We start from the raw sequence: 18,097 nt of genomic DNA on the forward strand, positions 1-18,097 counted from the left end.
AGAGAGAGAGAGAGAGAGAGAGAGAGAGAGAGAGAATTCCAATCAGACTCAACACTGCCAGTGAGAACCTGATGCGAGGCTCTAACTCATGAACTGTGAGATCATGATCTGAACTGAAATCAAGACTGACTGAGCCACCGGGGTGCCTGTGGGCCAACAGTCCTACTTGTGTAGGCATCAGCCTTTCAAGTGCTCACAGAAAGGCACAAAGAGTGCTTACTCCATGGGGAAAAAAAAGAAAGAAACAGCCCATAAATCAACCAATAAAGCTATGTGTAAATAATAATATGACCAGACAATGGAAACCTTCATAGCTTTTTAAAAGAATAAACTCTAAATCAATCACTGGGGCACCTGGGTGGCTCAGTCGGTTGAGCGACCAAGTCTGGCTCAGGTCACGATCTTGCAGTTCATGGGCTCTCACAGTTCATGGGTTCAAGCTCCACGTCGGGCTTTGCGCTGACAGTGCTGAACCACTTGGGAATGTCTCTGCCCTTCCCCCAATTGCACTCTCACTCTCTCAAAAATAAATATTTATATGTTTTATTTTTTTAATTTTTTTATGTTTATTTATTATTGCAACAGAGAGAACAGAGCATGAGCGGGGCGGGCAGAGAGAGAGGGACGCACAGAATCCGAAGCAGGCTCCAGGCCCTGAGCCGTCAGCACAGAGCCCAATGCAGGGCTCAAACCCATGAACCGTGAGATCATGACCTGAGCCGAAGCCGGACGCTCAACCAACTGAGCCACCCAGGCGCCCCTAAAACCCCAAAGTTTAAAAAATAAGTTTGATACAAACTCATTTGGTACAAAACTCAAACTGAAACCAACATGAGGTCATTTGCAGGCTTTACGGGTCCCTCTTAGGGAATTTGTTTTGCTGCAAAAGTATTTTTGTTGGATTATGGGGCATTGATTGCTCTCTGAAACTGGAGAAACTCTGACTTCCAAAATATACCTGGAGCCAAGGGTCCTGGATTGGGGGCATGCCTGAACTTACTGTTGAAGATCTGTGATACGTATTCGTTAATGCCTTCTTTTGAAAACACAAACTCTCTTGGGGCACCTGGGTGGCTCAGTCAGTTGAGCATCCAACTTTGGTTCAGGTCATGATCTCCCAGTTCGTGAGTTCCAAGCCCTGACCCTGTGTCAAACTCTATACTAATAGCCCACAGCCTTGGAACCTGCTTCAGATTCTGTGTCTCCCTCTCTCCGCCCCACGTGTGCTCTGTCAAAAATAAACATTGGGGCGCCTGAGTGGCTCAGTTGGTTGAGCATCCAGCTTTGGCTCAGGTCATGATCTCACGGTTTGTGGGTTCGAGCCCCGCGTCGGGCTCTGTGCTGACAGCTAAGCGCCTGGAGCCTGCTTCAGATTCTGTGTCTCCCTCTCTTTGGCCCTCCCCTGCTCAGGGGGGGGGGGGGTGTGCGTGTGTGTGTGCGTGTGTGTGTGTGTGTGTCTCTCTCTCTCTCAAAAATAAAAATAAAACATTACAAAATCAATAAAAATAAACATTAAAAACTTTTTAAAATCAATAAATCTAAAAAATAAAAACACAAACTCTCCAGAAAGAGTGCCTCATAGTATATGATAAACGTGTCCCCTTGCTGTCTCCTAAAACCGAGCTGACATCGGCTGCACGGAACAGAGAGACAGGGCTCTAAGAAGGTGCTGGAACATGTGACATTTGGGAGAGTGGAGCACTCCTGGAGAGGCCCTGAGGAAAGGGAAAGCGCTAGGGTAGCTGGAGACCCAAGGAGGAGGATAAATCTGAGAGGAGAGCAAGACAAACCTCTACCTAATTCGAACTTCCAACCAGAACCCGAAAACACATCAGGTACTCGCTTCCTTCCTCCCACCTGGTCTGCAAGCCCTGTACCCAGAAACCAACAGTGAGGCCTCTCCTATTAGTAAATTACTGCTTTAAGATGCTAAATAAAAAGCCTTATAGGTCAGCCTGGTAGTTTACCCTCATTGTTTTCATGGGAAAATGTGTTCTACATTCCAAACAATCAACTTGTAAGTGTCTTTAGGAACAGAGAGCCCTTTCGTAAGTTTCACAGAGACAGCCCTTCTGAAGTTATTCACAGGTGGGAAACTCCAGGCCAGCCCGGGTATCAGGGCAAATGTCTGCCTTGTAGGAACCATTGTGACAAGGACTAAAGAAACACACACGCATGTTGTCACCAGAATACACAATCCCAAATCAAAGAAACAAGCCTTCCAACTGAGAACTGTGTTAAACGTCTTTCCAGCTTCAGATTCAATCTCTGACAAAGCTGCCATGGGACATGTGGATGCCCTACAAGCTCACTGTATAAGGTGGAACTATCTAGAATTTTAGAAACGTTCCCAAACCCCCCCAAGGAGTATAGTTTTTACCATCTATCTCTTGACAACCAGCCTACATATTCAACCCATACCACCTTTTATTTATTTAACGTGTATTAATTTTTGAGAGAGAGAGAGAGAGAGAGAGAGAGAGAGAGAGAGAGAGAGAGAGAGCGCGCGCGCATGCGCACGAGCGTGCATGTCCACGCTTGAGCTTGAGCGTGCATGCTCAAGCAGGGGAGGAGCAGCGAGGAGGAGAGAGTATCCAAAGCAGGCTCTAGGCTCCATGCTGTCAGCGCCAAGCCGATGCAGGGCTCGAACCCACCAACCACAAGATCATGACCTGAGCTGAAGTCCGATGTTCAACCGACTGAGCCACCCAGGCGCCCCTATACCACCTTTAAAAAGGCCAACAGCCATCGACGTTTCCGGACTGCCCACCGTGTACCAACGGTTTGCTCTCATCGTCTGCCGAACACACACCACAATGTGCAGAAGGTGTAACAGCCCCATTTTTCGTAAAAAGAGGGAACGATTTGCCAGGCCGAGCCAGGTCTGCACCCCTCTTAAAATCCAAGGTTTTCACCACTACACTGAGTGAAGTAGTTTTTTCTAACTTGTTCCAAAATGTCCTGTTTCAAACTTCACAGAGGACCACCTCCGGGACCTGGCTCTTTCCAGCCACATAGATACCTTCCCTTTATCTCTGTCAGTGCATCCGCTGTCTCCCCAGCCACCCAACTTCGGAGATGTACTCATCTCACTGAGAATTCTGGTCGCCTTCTAACTCTCACAGTCACTACCAGAACTTTGAAAGGCACGGGCACAGTGGTTTTCTACCAAACGAAGGAAACGTCTGGCTTCAAACGCCCCAACGGACCATGGCCAGCCCCTTGTTAATCTACTGGGGGTCGGGGGAAGGATGAAGGATGCCTTTTTTGATCTTCAGAATTCCTCCTTCCTGAGACCTTCCCAGGGATCCCCAAATGCAAGACAGAAGGAATATCCAGGGCTTTAAAAACATTCGCTGTGTTTGGCCAACCCATGCGCCCTGTCGTAATTTTAAATTCTCTATGGTCAGTCCTTCTCGGCTCGGGAGGGCCCGCCACCAGCCTTCCCCTTCTCCAGGAAAGCAGGTCTCTCTAAGAAGATCCCTTCTTCCCAGGCACTGGCATCCCAGTTATTTGAGATGAACTACAGCGACGCCGCAGTGCAAATAAAAGTTACAGATGGCGAGGCCAGGCTCGTCTTGCACAACCAGCTTTTTTTAATCAGTGGTTTACCCAACCAAGGGCAGTTTCTGTCGATTAATTTGCAGCCAGCGGAAGAAAACTCCACAGGCCGGTCTCCAAGAGGGAGAGAGGGGTAGGAGGACGCGCGGTGCGGAGGAGTCTGGAAAGCGGAGGCAGGCCCACGGGGCATCACCCCTCGCCAATCTGGGCAGGGGCTGCGGAAGAAGGCAGCCGCCAGAATCACTTTCGCCCCCATCCCGGGCAGTTTCCCCACTAGCTCAAGAGCTGACTTCGGCACGCGCAGTCCAGATGTGGGAAAGGCCTCCCCTCTGGCCACGGCACTGCCCTCCCGGCCCTCTGGCAGCCGGGACTCCCCAAGTCCCCGTGTCGCGCTCCAACCCCCCGCCCCTTCGCAGCCCCGGGTTCTGGGCGGCCCCGCAGGTCCCAACATTTCTCTCTCGGGGCCCAGCAGCTTCTGCTGCTCGAGTTCCTCCACGTCCCGACCCCTCTCCCGCCGAGCCCCCCCCACACCACACCCTTTCCCCGCCCCAGCGCCCCCCACCCAGGCCGGGCCCGGCCCCTCCTACCTGGCGGCGGCTGCCGCTCGCCCTCAGCCATCTTCCTCTCGCCAGGAGCCGGCCCGGATACCTGCAGTCCCCTCTCCCCTCTTCCCCCGTGTACACCGCCCTCCTTTCCCCGGCTCCACCAGGCGCTCAGAGCTTTCTGAAGAGAACCGAGCACCGGCCGGCTATAACCGAAAACCGACAATTAAAGTCACCTCGGTGAAGACGACCGCCATGCTGGTGCGGGGCACTCAGGGAGCATGCCCAGCAACGGCCGGCTCGCGGCTGGAGCGCTCACGGCGCGCGGGGGGGGGGGGGGGGGGGGCAGCGGCCATGTTGGTGCGGGGCAGCCGGGAGCATGCGTGTTAACGACCCGCTCGCTTCCCTACCAGCCCCCTGTGCGCTCGGCGGCGGGAGCGTGGCAGCCATGCTTGTGCGGGGCGCTCCGCACCTCTCATCTGTCACCCTATTCCGAAACATACTGGCGGACATTCCCTTGTTGACAGGGTTGTGTTTTCCTTTAGCTCTAAGAGTAGCGTTCAAGGACACCAAACGGGTTGAGGGTGCACACTACTGCCTCCAAGAGCTGAGAGAACATTTGGAGGTGGGAGACGGAGAGCCAGACTACAGCCCGCGCTTTTGCCCCCCTTCCAGAGTTCCATCGCCTCGCAGGGTCTCGGGACCGCCAACTGCGCCCATGGCCCCGCCCCGCCCCTCCGGTCAGCCCCGCCCCGCCCCGTGGCCTCGCCTGGCGCTCACGCCTAGCGGCCCGGGCCGGCAAACCCGCCTGGTGGCCCCGCCCCAAGAGTCCTCCTCCCCGGGGCCACCAGCCCGCGGCCGGCCAGGCCCGGTGGGTGGGCGCCGGGCCCGCTCTACCGGCTGGCGGCCGTGACTCGGCGACCTTGGCCCAGAGGCTGTAGCAAGGATCCACCGGGGGCGGCGGCGGAACCGCGGACTTTGCTCATCGCTGGGAACCGAGCGGACTTCGTGTCCGGGGGAGGGCCGCAAAGATGTTGGCTTTCGCTGCCAGGACTGTGGTGAGTTCGGCCGGGAACCCGGCCTGGCCGGCCCTGGGCGCCGCGGGCGGGCAGTGAGTGGGACCAGACACGCGGCTGTGCCGGAATGGAGTGACAAGCCGCTGAGGCGACGGGACCCGGAGGCCACTGTCCTGCCTAGAGAACAGCTGCTGGGGTGGGATCGGCAGGTGGCCTAACCCGGCATGGAAGAGGAGGAGACTGAAACCCAAGGTCAGAGACCGGATCGAACCCAAATCTCGTGGTGCTAAATTACAGCCATCCGGAAAAGATAGTGGGGACCCAAGATTCAGGCTGCACCTCCACCCTTAGACCCAGAACCACTGAGCAGTGAGGCCAGGAGTTCTCCGACTCACACACCTGTCACTCGCTCAACCTGAGCCATCTATGCCCAGGCCAGAGCCACTTCTCCAACCTCACCCAGTTGGTCAAGTCTCCTTGGGTTTGTCAAACGGCCCCTTGGGAATTGGGTGTGGCCACGGAAATTCATGTGGAGGCCTCAAGCTGGGCTTCTCTCAAAGTCCTCTGAACTGGCAGGAGGCTTCAGGTGACAGCCAAGTGCCCTTCTTCTCCACCAGCCCCTCCCCCAGTTTTCCGTGTCTACTCCAGGGTGCTCCCCACAGGCAGCCTGGGGCTGGCAATGCTCCTGCTACTGTGATTTGAGTTTGTTCCTTTCCTGTCTACTCTAAGCATATCTCTGTTTGTATATCCGTCTGTCCGTGCCACGAAGTATGTTCAGATACTCCTTGGCCCAGAGGGCTGAGGGTGCCCATCCACTGGCCCAGAGACTCTTCCAGTTCCCCCAGGACCGAAGACTCCACTTCACCCTTGCCACCGACAGGGCCTCCTGTCTCACAGCCAGCTTCTGGGACCTGCTGGGTGGCCTGATCGCTTTCCTGCTGGGAAAAGGAGACACTTGGCCAGAATCCCCTTGCCCGGGTGACTCAAATCTAGCAGAATCCCAAAACTAGCATCCTCCTTTGGTTCATTTTTTTAGTGCCCCAAGTCCTTCACTCTTGGCCGCCAGCTGAATGAGCCGCGGCTCAGGAGAACCAGGCTTTGGTGGAAGGGAGGTCCAGAAGGGTTCCAAGAGTCCCGGAGGACAATGGGATGGGGTTTTTGCAACTACTGTCCACTTACGGCCCCTTCCCAGCGTCTGCTCCCTTGCTCCATCCCCAGTTTTCAGGTCTGTTTTCAGAGCTGTGGCATAACCTCCGTGGCCAGGCAGTCTCTGCCTCCAGCCGAGTTTTCAGTCATTAAACAGACCTACACAGATTCCGACAGGTGGATTTTTAAATCCCTCCTGGCCTACCTCCCTGGCACGGGGCCCACGCAGAGAAAAAGAACATGTTCCAAGGTTCCTCCTGGGCTGGTGCCTGCTATCAGCCCCCCTCACCTGCTCCCTAATCCTCTACTCCTGGAAGCTAGGGAGGGTGCCCACCCACAGCCACAACCCTATGTGTCACCATGGCCACCGCAGCCATTGCCACTGCCACCTTTGCCACCCCCCTGAATCTTGGCTCTTGTCTTCTCTTTCCAGCCCGGGCAAGTGGCTGCCTCTTGCTAGGTTCTGCTCACCCACTTGGTAGCACAGTTAGGCTTAGAGGTCCAGCCCAAGGCAGACAGACAGGGTTCAGACCCTCAGTCCTACCATGGAGAACGGGCAGCAGAAAGAGAAGGTATGGAACCGATCCTCTGCCACTTGCCTATCTACTGCTGCCTCCTCCTCAGATCTCCTGTCTCTCTCTCTGCCTACCTGCAGAGCCTCCCAGATGCTCTCTGCTACCTCTTACCGCCCTCCCTGCATCCCTGCCAGGGCATTCAGTTCTTGCTTGCCCGTGTCCCCTCCATCCCCACCCCGCAGGCAGGTAAAAAACTAAGGGGCTGTGCTCATCTGGCTCTTTCTGACCTTCTCTTTTTCCCACTCATTTCTCAACTTGGCAAGGGTGGGAGACAAGGAGGTGGGGACTCCTGGGCCAGAGCAGTGGCCTCACTGCTGGCTGGCTGGTCCCAGGGCGAGAAAGGCAGGGTCTCGTGTGTGCCTCCAAACAGGTGAAAGGCCACTCTGCCGCCCCCAGCAGGTGCCTTCCATCCCGACTTGGACCAGTGTCACACACCCCTCCCCTCGCCCTACCTGCATCTCCCGGCCCCAAAGAGGCGGAGACTGTACAGTTTGAGGGCTGGGAAGGCAGGCGGGCACCACCCAAGAGGCCGGCTCTGACCCCAAGGATGGGCACATAAGTGCCCAAGACTGCAGCTTTTAGGACTGACAGGGCCTTCCACCGAGAATGACCAGGATGTTCTGCTGCCTGCAGGTGAAGCCCCTGGGCTTCCTCAAGCCCCGCTCCTTGCTAAAGATGTCCGGCCGCTTCAAGGCACACCAGGACTCGCTGCCCCGGCTGCCCGTGCCTGCACTTCAGCAGTCCCTGGACCGTTACCTCAAGGCGCTGCAGCCCATCGTAAGCCAGGAGGAGTGGACCCAGACCAAGCAGCTGGTGGAAGAGTTTCAGATCCCGGGGGGCGTAGGGGAGCGCCTGCAGAAGGGGCTGGAGCGCAGGGCCAGGAAGACAGAGAACTGGGTGAGTGAGCCTGGGAGGCCGGCGATTGGAGGGGGGCCGCACAGGACCTTCGCCGAGGCTTATGAGAGTGTTCCTTGCCGTGGCCTGTTTGTTGCTGGTCTCACCCCAAATTTTCCAGTACTGGCTGTCTAGGGCATCCGTTTGTGCCCTGCAGTTTCTTGAGTGCCTGCTCTGTGCCTGGCACTAGGCAGGGCCCTGTGTGAACAGGAACACAGTCCATGGTCCCTTGGGGCTGACGTTTGACAGAGAAGTAGGGTGGGGAGCGAGGGAATGAAACAGGACAGAAGTGAGTGGACGGGGTTCTTTGGGGGAGGGAGGGTGGAGTTTGCCAGGAGGAAAGGAGAGGAGAATGGCGGTGGTCTGGGGCTGAATGGGCCTGGAGGGCAGGGAGGAGGTGGTGTTGGAGCTGAGACCAGGGAATAAAACAGGGAAAGGTGGCAAAGGCCTAGCTCATTCAGAGACAAAGGCTGGAATTTAGTGCAGTGGCTAGGGGCCCGGGTGGGGCCGGGGGCATCAGAGCAAGGAATGTGGCCTGGAGTGCCATGGGAGGGGGTGGGCCACACAGTGGCTTCTTGCAGGGCATCTGTGTTGTTCAGTGACAGAACACATTGCCTGTCACTCAGGTCCACGCTGATGCTCCAGGCGCTTTCCGCGGGTGTCTTACACCTAAATGTAGTTAGAAAGGACCACCCTGACTGCTGGAAGGAAGCAGGAATGGGCGCGGGAGACACGCGAGGGGGGCCCGCGCCGGCACCTCTCTCGGGGTGCTCCTCCCTCGGTCCAGGATGCGGTCCAGAGGCAGCACCGGGGCACAGATGCTGATGGAGAGCACACCTGACCTAAAGCACCTGCAGGGGCATTGGAGGAGAGCCAGCTGGGGGAGGACGAGGGAGACTTGCCGAGCAGGGGGGTCCGAGGGGGGAGCGGCTTCTCCGGGAGAGAACCAGAGCCAGGTTCGGGCCTGGAAAGCGGGAGACTTCCTTCTGAGTGGAGCACAGGGGAGGTAGGAATCATCAACGGTGGGTATCACGTACGAAGCCTCAGAAGGCACTTAAAGAGTCTGTGGTCTGGCAGTTTCCCAACATTTTGAGCTCGGAATTGCTTTTTCCAGCACGCCTCTAGCTACCGCCTTCTCCACGAAACAGGGCTGGGCAGATTCTCAGTAGGGGGAATGCCCACATCTACGAGGTTTCCCTGGGTTTCCCAGACTCTGGTCAGAGCCCCTGAGATCCCCGGCGGGAGTGGGGGGCTCGTGACTGAAGGGCAGTCCGGCTGTCCCCAAGGTGGGGGGAATTCCTGTCTGATCCAGGGGTGAGGAAGCCCAACCCAGAGAAGTAGATTGAAAGCCCAGAGCCACACAGCAGCTCTCAGGGAGGCCCCGGGCTACACAGGACCGTCTAGCTGACCTGGAACCCTGTCCTCCGGCCACAAGTCAGCAGACAGCACTTGCTCACTGGCCTGCTCTGCACCCTGGACCTGTCATCTTCCCTCTTGCCTGGCCACAGGCCAGCAGTTCCCCCAGGGGGAGCCAGTGAGGCGCCTCTCATTGCTGTTTGAGATGGGACAGGGAATGCAGTGGGGGTCTGGGAGCCCCGGGGATTAGAGACCTGCCAGAGAGAGGCGTTTTGAGCATGTGCTTGTACGGGGCAGAGTGAGGGGGATGTCACAGCATGTAAGGCTCAAGGGCCGTAGTTACCTGGGAGTCTGCGGGGCCCTGAGACAGGGGTCTTTAACCGCCTGCCCATGGCTGGTCCCCAGAGAGACTGCTCACCTGATGGAACTAGCCCCTTGGGCAGAGGGCAGGCCACCAGGCGGAGACACAGGATGTGGCACCCACGTCTTGTCACTAGGGCAGTGACTTATCCTCACAGGGAGCTTTCCCGAGATGGCCCTGACCTTGAGATCCAAGGAAATGTCCGCTCCCCAGTCTGACACCAACAAAACTGAGGCAAGGGGAGGACAAGGGTCCTAAGAGCTGCACTAAGCCCGGGGCTCCTGCCTTCCCCACGGGAATGTCCACCCGTGATGGTCAGAAATCCATTCATCAGACTTGCACTTGATGTATTTTTCCCTTTTCCGTCATTTGCATATTTTTCTACCTAAGAGTAGTAAAATCATTGCCAAAAAGCCTGTTAGATAAAGGGAAAAGATTCACATTCCTCCTCCTCTGTCAGGTTTCCTGACAGTCTTTTTCTTTCTGGAATCTTTTGCCTGGCAGTGTTGTCTGATTTGTCTCGCTAATGCTGATTGCCTCAGGGTAAGGGGGAATGAGAGGTTTTTAAGGGGGCAGGAGGCTCCGCTCTGAGCATTCACTTTGAGAATCTGAGCTCTGTAGAGGGGGCTGAGGGGACCCAGCCAAGTTCCCGCCCCCACTCCCGTTCTCACAGGCTGTGGTTCTCTCTCCAGCTGTCCGAGTGGTGGCTTAAAACAGCCTACCTCCAGTACCGCCAGCCCCTGGTCATCTACTCCAGCCCTGGTGTGGCACTGCCCAAGCAGGACTTTGTGGACCTGCAGGGACAGCTCCGGTGAGTGAGGGCTGCGGCTGGGACAGGGCTCTGGGCATGTCCAGGGCCCCGATGTCCAGGCCCCCGGGAGACTGCAGGGGCCCCAGTCCTGGTCCTTATCTTTCCTCCCTCCTCACAGCCTTATGGAGCAGGGAGCATCATCCTTGTTTCACAGGTAGGGAAACTAAGGCCCAGAGCAGTGAAAGGACTTGCCCAAGGTCACCTTTCAGGATTGGCTGAAGCAGGGTCTTCCTGGCTCTTAAAATTTCGTAACTGTCCACCAGACTACTGTGGACTGTGTCCCCTACCTCTCTGTAAACCTGAGGCTACCCCTCACCTCAGTTCTGACACTTCACCCCCTCCTCTCTCTTCAGCTGGCCCCAGGAGTGACCTTTGTACACAGTCCCCTTTTCCACATTCAGCCATGTCACTTGCTCTGGCCTCTGTTCCAGCACTACCAGGGATAAAAATACCAGTGACAGGGATCTCCTGCCCAAGGACCAGCAACTCAGGGCTGCCATCTGCTTCTCTTAAAGGGATCAGGGCATCCGAGAATTCAGGCTCAGGCTCTAGCCAGCGGTCCCATGTTGGGAGCCAAGGGGGCAGCCCGGGTGTCAGGCCTGGTTGGCGTGGTCCAGACAATCCAAGCAGGAAGGCCAGGTTGAGGAAGATGACCTGGGAGACACAGAGGCCCCCCAGACAGGAAGGTACCTATCAGAGAGGACACCCTGAGTCATGGCGCTCCCAACTTTATATTCCCCATCCCCCGAGGTCCCAGATCCCTCTCTAACTGACGCTTCAGAGCAGGGTGACCTCCTTCCAGGCTCCAGGCTGTGCTTCAGGGCCTCAGGCCCTTTGTGGGTGAAATCATGTGCTAACCAGTAAACCCTGCCTTTCATTACACCCACGTCCTACCAGCGCTTGGCCAAAAGCATCACTCTGGGCCCTCTCAGAGCCTCTAGAGATAAGAGAAAGCTGGCTCAGAAGGGCAAGCCAGGACTCAAAACCCAGGTGCTGCACATGAATCCTTCAGGCTTTCAGCGAGCAGGGAGTTCAGAGTGAAGCAATCTATCTCCTCCCTTGTCTGGGCCCTTCCCTCCCCCCACTGGTGTCCCTGACCTGGTGCCTCCCTTGGGATGTCCCAACAACAGGTTCTGATCTCTAATTGGTCCCCCCAGGTTTGCTGCCAAACTCATCGAGGGCGTGTTGGATTTCAAAGCCATGATTGACAGGTGGGCGGCCCGGCCCTGCCCCGCTCTCCTCCGCACTGCGGCCACTCCAGCCTGGGCCCAGCGCGTCCAATCTCCAGTGTCACACAGATAGGTGTTGGGCAGGTCCAGATCTCGGTTGCTTTCACTTCCTGTTGGCCCAGCCTCTGTTGGTTGGGGTTGGGGAGACAGACTGGGGATTGGGACGCCTAGGTCCTCTGCTCCAGCCACCTGCTGGGACTGCCCCCTGGTGACACTGTCCCAGCCAAAGAGGACCCCAGGGCTGCCTCCTCTCTTCTGTGGCCCACTGACGCACAGAGGAGGAAGGGAGTTTCCAAGGCGACTCACAAGCAGGGCTCGCCCAGGGTGGCGCACAGGCCCCTGAGCCCAGCCCAGCCCTGACACACCCCCTGCTCACACCGAGTGGCGGCAGGGACACCGCTTGCGCGAGCCCGTCCTCAGCCTGGCCCGTGCCCAGCAGCAGCTCCCTGGTGGTCTTGTCCTCCTTCCTGCTTGGTTGCCTGGTGGCCCCCTCACTGTCCCTCTGCCCCCGCAGCGAGACCCTGCCCGTGGAGTACCTGGGGGGTAAGCCGCTGTGCATGAACCAGTACTATCAGATCCTGTCATCCTGCCGCGTGCCAGGCCCCAAGCAGGACACAGTCGTCAGCTTCAGCAAGACCAAGAAGCCGCCCATGCACATCACCGTGGTGCACAACTACCAGGTGCGTGGGCTCCCTTCCCCTTCCGCAGCTTCCCTGACACACATGCCCTGGGGCATTTTTACTGGGTGCCTAGCTAGAGCCCATCCCGAGGGCAGCCAGGAGGTGCCCTGGGCCTGCCCAGCCTGGGGAGAGCAGTGCGAGGACCCCCACCCCTCTCACACCCGTGGCCTGACTCCTCCCTCAGCAGGGCCCGGACCAGCACTTGGCAGTGACTTCTGGGCTGCCAGGGCCAGGAGGAGGCGGGGGAGGGAGGTGACTGCTGCCTGTCTGAGGCCCCACACCCCCTCCCTTCTCTCCGCGTGCCGTGCCCGGCTAGTTTTTTGAGCTGGACGTGTACCACAGTGACGGGACACCCCTGACATCAGATCAGATCTTCGTGCAGCTGGAGAAGATCTGGAACTCGTCACTGCAGACCAACAAAGAACCCGTGGGCATCCTCACCTCCAACCACCGCAACTCCTGGGCCAAGGCCTACAGCACCCTCATCAAAGGTGCCCTTGGGTGGGGGTAGAAGGAGGACAGGCCCACGTCTTGGCCTCTGCCCTCACCAGGCCCTAGGCGGCCACATTTCTCACCAAATCCTCTCAGCTCCTCCCAAGGAGGAGTCATTATAGGGACTCAGTGAGGTCTGTGAGTATGGGACATGCTTGCTGTGGGCTGAAATGGGCCCGAGGCTTCTGGTGAGTGTCAGCTGTTATTAATAATAACATCTTTTTTTGTTGTTTATTTTGGTTTTTTTAGTAATCTCTACACCCAGCTCGAGAGGATTTGGTGCTGTTGGCCCATTTCATAGATTAGGGAACTGAGGCTTGGTTGGGTTTAGTTTCCCTGTATTAAGTAGCAAGTTAGGTAAGAATCCAAGCCCCCTGGCTGTGGACCCCACCTCTGCCTCCACATTCCCTCCAAACCCTCTGTTGGTCAGGGGCATCGTCCCTAGAGCCGAGCTCCTGTCCTGTGACACTGGCTCGGCATGTGACCTGGGCTTCGGTTTCCTCATCTTTTTTTTGTTTGTTTATTTTGTTTTTTTTAGTAACCTCTACTCCCAGCTCGAGGCTTAGGGTCACAACCCTGAGATCAAGTCACATGCTCTTGCGACTGAGCCAGGCAGGCGCCCCTCTGTTTCCTCATTTCTCACGTGGGTCTGTCATTGGGCCCCGGCTCGTGGAGCGTCAGGGGGCTACAGGGCGCCCCCGTTGGAAGGCAGCTGTGCACCAGTGCTCCAGGGCCCTGCTGAGGGTAGAGCTCTGAAGCCCCAGCCCAGCACCAGGTGAACAGCCTTGACGTTCGCCCCCATCACGCACCCCTCCCCCATGCCTCGGCAGACAAGGTGAACCGGGAGTCGGTTCGCTCCATCCAGAAGAGCATCTTCACCGTGTGCCTGGATGCACCCATGCCCCGCGTCTCGGAGGACATGTACCGCAGACACGTGGCCGGCCAGATGCTGCACGGGGGTGGCAGCAAGCTCAACAGTGGCAATCGCTGGTTCGACAAGACGCTGCAGGTGCGGACTCGGATCCCAGACTCCCACCCAAGACGCACACCCAAAGTTGGCCCACTCAGGACTTCCTGCCCCTCGCCCGGGCGTCCCTGGCCTCCCAGGCCTCCCAGCTAGTAAAGCAGGTGGGAAGTCAGCAGGTGGACGCGGCTCTAATTACCGGGCCGTCAGCCTGTCATTACTGGGCCGGGCCCGGAAACCGCTGTCACCTCTTCCACACATCAGAGAGAGCTGGGATGTGGGGCCAGGCAGAGCGGCGCAGTTGCGGCCGTGACTTTCCCTCGCTGCACCTGTAAAATGCCTCCCAAGGAGGAGTCATTATAGGGACTCAGTGAGGTCTGTGAGTATGGGACGTGCTTGCTGTGGGCTGAAATGGGCCCGAGGCTTCTGGTGAGTGTCAGCTGTTATTAATAATAACAATAATAAAGTCAGCATCACCCCTGAGATGGCTTCAGAGAGGCCCTTCCCACGGGACCCAGCCAGCAGAGCGTGGCTCCAGGGACCGGGGCCTGACGGGTCCCTGTCCCCTTCCCTAGTTCATCGTGGCCGAAGACGGCTCCTGTGGGCTTGTGTATGAGCACGCGGCAGCGGAGGGCCCCCCCATCATCTCCCTTGTGGACCACGTCCTCGAGTTCACGTGAGCATGCCTGTCCTTCCCTCCCCCATCCCGAGCTCCCGGCCACAGGAGACAGTCATGGGGGAGTGCCACTCCCCCTTGGGCCCGGGAGTCTGTTTGTTCAAAGGAAACCAGAAGAAGGCAGGGATTCAGAGCCCGTCAGACCTGGATGGAGTTCTGGCTCTGCCACTTCCCAGCTCTGTGACCTTGGACAAGTCCCCTCCCCTCTCCAGGCCCCCCTCCATGTGGCCACTTAGAAGCTGGAGCAAAGGCAGTTTTCTTTTCTTTTTTTTTCACATTTATTTATATTTGAGAGACAGAACATGAACAGGAGAGGGGCATAGAGAGAAAGACACAGAATCTGAAGCAGGCTCCAGGCTCTGAGCTACCTGTTAGCACAGAGCCCAGTGCAGGGCTTGAACCCACGAACTGTGAGATCATGATCTGAGCCAAAGTTGGACGCTCAACTGACTGAGCCACACAGGCACCCCAGCGAAGGCAGTTTTCTAAACCCAGAGTCTCCCCAGGCTGCCTCCCTCCGGCCTCAGGAACCCATGCCCCGCACCTCAGTCCCTGGGATGGAGCCAGGCTCCTGAGGCCCCAGCATGAGCCTGAGGGCCCCGTGTCACATGCAGGAAGAAACCCGAGCTGGTGCGGTCCCCAATGGTGCCCCTGCCCATGCCCAGGAAGCTGCGGTTCAACATCACCCCTGAGATCAAGAGCGACATTGAAAAGGCCAAGCAGAATCTGAGCATGTAAGCGCGGCGCACTGGGTGGGTTAAGGGGCCGGGCCCCTTGAGCCTGGCAGCCTCCTGTCCCCAGTCTGTCATTGCACCTGGCTGGTTCTGAGACTGTTCTAGGGCCTCTCCGGGGGTTGGCAGGGGCTGCCCGGTGCCCATACCTCACCCACCTCTCTCTCACCCCCGGCCCCAGCATGATCCAGGACCTGGACATCATAGTGATGGTGTTCCACCATTTTGGGAAGGACTTCCCCAAGTCGGAGAAGCTGAGCCCCGACGCCTTCATCCAGATGGCACTGCAGCTGGCCTACCATCGGTGCGCCCCGCCCCGCCCCTGCCTGCCCGGGGAGGAGGGATGAGACCTGGGGTTGGAGGGGTGGCCTGCTCGGGGTGTGCTCAGCCGCCTCTCCCACCCAGGATCTACAAGCAGGCGTGCGCCACCTACGAGAGCGCCTCCCTGCGCATGTTCCACCTGGGCCGCACGGACACCATCCGCTCGGCCTCCATGGACTCACTGAACTTCGTCAAAGCCGTGGATGACTCCAGTGTGTCGGTGAGAGGTCTGGGGTGAGGGCGGGCAAGCTGGCCTTGAGTCATCTCCCTTTCTGTGTGTTGTGTCAATACACATTGATTGAGCACCTACTGTATTCCGCCCCTCCACCCCCCGCCCCCAGCAGGCACTGGGAATCGAACAGAAGGTGGAGTCATAAATTTGGCCCTGAGCTTCCTGGCAGCCAAAGGCATTCACTCCTCAGCAGGGAGCATCTGCCTGCATGTCGGGCCTTGGCTGAGGACTGGCGGAAGGGACGGGAGGGACGGCAATCGGGCTCCTGCTCTCAGGGAGAGTGGGTCTAGTCCCTGGTGGGCCAGGCCACTGCGGGCCATTGTGGCAGGCAGGCCGCGGCGGGTGGCAGGAACAGGTGGCAGGAACGGGAAAGGAACACACACTTCAACTCCCCCACCCTTCCTAGGAGCACCAGAAGGTGGAGCTGCTGCGGAAGGCCGTGCAAGCCCACAGAGCCTATGCAGACCAGGTGAGCGCGTCCCTGCTGTCCCTTTTTGCTTGACCCATGTCGCATCCCAGCTGTCCACTTCCCCATCCCTCCCTGCAGCCGCTCACCTTTAGCATGAGCCACCCCTCTCCAAACCATGGGGCACCTGGGGCGGCCGGAGTAAGGCCGAATAGCCCCATTTTAAAGCGGGAGAAAGCAAGACTGAGCCTGGTGACTTTGGTGGTCCCAGGTTCGCCCCTGGGTCTTGTGTCACACTGTCTCCTCGATGGCCCCGGAGCCCCGGGTACTGAGGGTTTGCGTGGTCTGGCCCACAGCGGGGTTCCTGGCCTCTGACAGTTTGGGCTGCAGTCAGGGACTGGAGGTCTAGGTTCCCATCTGGTCTTGAGCACCTGTGTGTGCCAGGCTCTGCCCATTTCACATGCAGAAGTCCATTTTGATGTCGCTGCCACCCCAGGCGGGGAAGTCAGTACCCATCCCCATTTTATAGATGAAGACCTCGAGACTCCCAAGATTAAGTGACCTGCCAAGGTCCCAGAGCCAGATGGGGCCAGGCCACCCAGCTGCAGGCGTGTGCTCTTGAAGCCTGCACTGTCCCCTCACTGGGCAGGTCCCCGAGCCTCCGTTTCCCCATCTGAGAAGTGAGGGCTCTCCTGCCCGGACCCTCTGGTCTCGTGACTCCGAGGCACCACCGCATGGAAGGGGCGTTGCTGCCACAGACTTTCCAGGAAGGCGGGGGTGCCCTCTGGGCCTGCAGCCCCTGCGGCTGACGGTCCCCTCTCGCAGGCTATCCGCGGGGAAGCCTTTGACCGGCACCTGCTGGGCCTGAAGCTGCAGGCCATTGAGGACCTGGTGAGCATGCCCGACATCTTCATGGACACGTCCTACGCCATCGCTATGCATTTCAACCTCTCCACCAGCCAGGTGGGTCTTCCTGCCCTCCCGGCCCCTGCCCATGCCCTCGGTGCCCTGGGGCGGGACAGGACAGACCCAGCTGCCAAGTGCTCAGGGTCAGGGGCGCCTCAAGGAAGGAGCGGCGAGAAAGGCTCCCCAGACGGTGGACCCAGAACTGCACCCCCAGCAGGAGGAGAAGCAACCCTCCCGCTGGAGAAGGGGAGAGGGCACCGAGGGCAGAGCACGGCTGAAGCCGGGCTACAGAAGAGCAGGCTGCTGGCACCAGGGCGCCGGCAGCCCGGCGGGGTGGGCCAAGAGCCTTAGTCCTGTGCCGTCCCCAGGTCCCCGCCAAGACAGACTGCGTCATGTTCTTCGGGCCCGTGGTCCCCGACGGCTATGGCGTTTGCTACAACCCCATGGAGACTCACATCAACTTCTCCGTGTCGGCCTACAACAGCTGTGCGGAGACCAACGCCGCTCGCCTGGCGCACTACCTGGAGAAGGCTCTCCTGGACATGCGCGCTCTGCTACAGCGCCACCCTCAGGCCAAGCTGTGAGCGCCCTGTGCTCTGGCAGGCCGGTGTCCCAGCCAAGCCGCCCCCCACCTTGGGGTGGGCGGCCTACCAGGGTTCCGCCCCTCTGCTCCCTATTGCCCCCCCACCCCTGGCCCCTGCAGATCTGACTGAGCCAGGGAAGGATGGCACCCCCAGCGGGGCCTGCAGGCCCAAGCCAGTGCCGTCCATGGAGTTCAGAGCCTAAGCAGGACATCAGAGCTAGGTGCCTGGTGTGTCCCCCAGGAGCCCTCCTGCGGGGACAGGAACCAGAAGAGCCTGTCCCTGTCCCTCACCAGGTCAGCAGACCGGGAAGTCCTTTTTCTGCGTGTTCGGCTCTCGCCAGCCCCCACCCCCACCCCCAGCCTTTGCACAGCCGGGCTGGTGTCCATACCCCAATCTCCAGCCAGGGTACAAGGTGTGCTGGTAAGGGAAGCCCAAGGCCTCGCCTCCGCCCACCCTGCACGGCAGTAAGGCCTTCCCCTGCCGGGCTCCTTCGGATAGTATGGCCCGAGAGCCCCAACTCACTCGCTTCGGTTCAGCTTGATTCCTGAACCATGTTCGTGGTTGTGTAACAGTAACGTGCAAGGTGATTAATAAAGGGGAAATTTGTCGGCCAA

At 58.4% G+C, this 18,097-nt stretch overlaps 2 protein-coding genes across 3 annotated transcripts in view; one reads left to right on the forward strand and one right to left on the reverse strand.

Moving 5' to 3' along the window:
- PTPA (protein phosphatase 2 phosphatase activator) overlaps positions 1 to 4,394 on the reverse strand; it is a 29,655-nt gene extending 25,261 nt beyond the window's left edge. The window contains exon 1 of the mRNA XM_029919811.1: positions 4,149 to 4,394. Coding sequence (XP_029775671.1) covers positions 4,149 to 4,179 — 31 coding nt within the window. The 5' untranslated portion in view covers positions 4,180 to 4,394. The remainder of the gene's footprint in view (positions 1 to 4,148) is intronic.
- A 479-nt stretch (positions 4,395 to 4,873) lies between these two features.
- Positions 4,874 to 18,097, forward strand: CRAT (carnitine O-acetyltransferase). Of its 2 annotated transcripts, XM_029920072.1 has the most exons (15): positions 4,874 to 5,161; positions 6,699 to 6,837; positions 7,474 to 7,737; positions 10,144 to 10,262; positions 11,420 to 11,473; positions 12,006 to 12,171; positions 12,488 to 12,662; positions 13,494 to 13,672; positions 14,203 to 14,303; positions 14,918 to 15,037; positions 15,216 to 15,338; positions 15,440 to 15,575; positions 15,994 to 16,056; positions 16,819 to 16,956; positions 17,268 to 18,097. In XM_029920072.1, the coding sequence occupies exons 2-15, from the start codon at positions 6,811 to 6,813 to the stop codon at positions 17,481 to 17,483; spliced, it is 1,881 nt and encodes a 626-aa protein (XP_029775932.1). In that variant the 5' UTR covers positions 4,874 to 5,161; positions 6,699 to 6,810; the 3' UTR covers positions 17,484 to 18,097. The 2 variants fall into 2 exon arrangements, with proteins under 2 accessions (XP_029775932.1, XP_029775931.1); XM_029920071.1 differs by lacking the exon at positions 6,699 to 6,837 and having other exon boundaries at positions 4,875 to 5,161.

This window comes from Suricata suricatta, chromosome 13 (assembly GCF_006229205.1).
Source record: "Suricata suricatta isolate VVHF042 chromosome 13, meerkat_22Aug2017_6uvM2_HiC, whole genome shotgun sequence".
Lineage (NCBI taxonomy): Eukaryota > Metazoa > Chordata > Mammalia > Carnivora > Herpestidae > Suricata > Suricata suricatta.

Bases quoted from the DNA above. Each gene is read 5' to 3' on its own strand.
- CRAT (XM_029920072.1), top strand. From the start codon at position 6,811: ATGGAGAACGGGCAGCAGAAAGAGAAG. The intron at 12,663-13,493 runs GTGCCCTTGGGT...ATGCCTCGGCAG, and splicing joins CTACAGCACCCTCATCAAAG to ACAAGGTGAACCGGGAGTCG. The intron at 13,673-14,202 runs GTGCGGACTCGG...CCCCTTCCCTAG, and splicing joins GGTTCGACAAGACGCTGCAG to TTCATCGTGGCCGAAGACGG.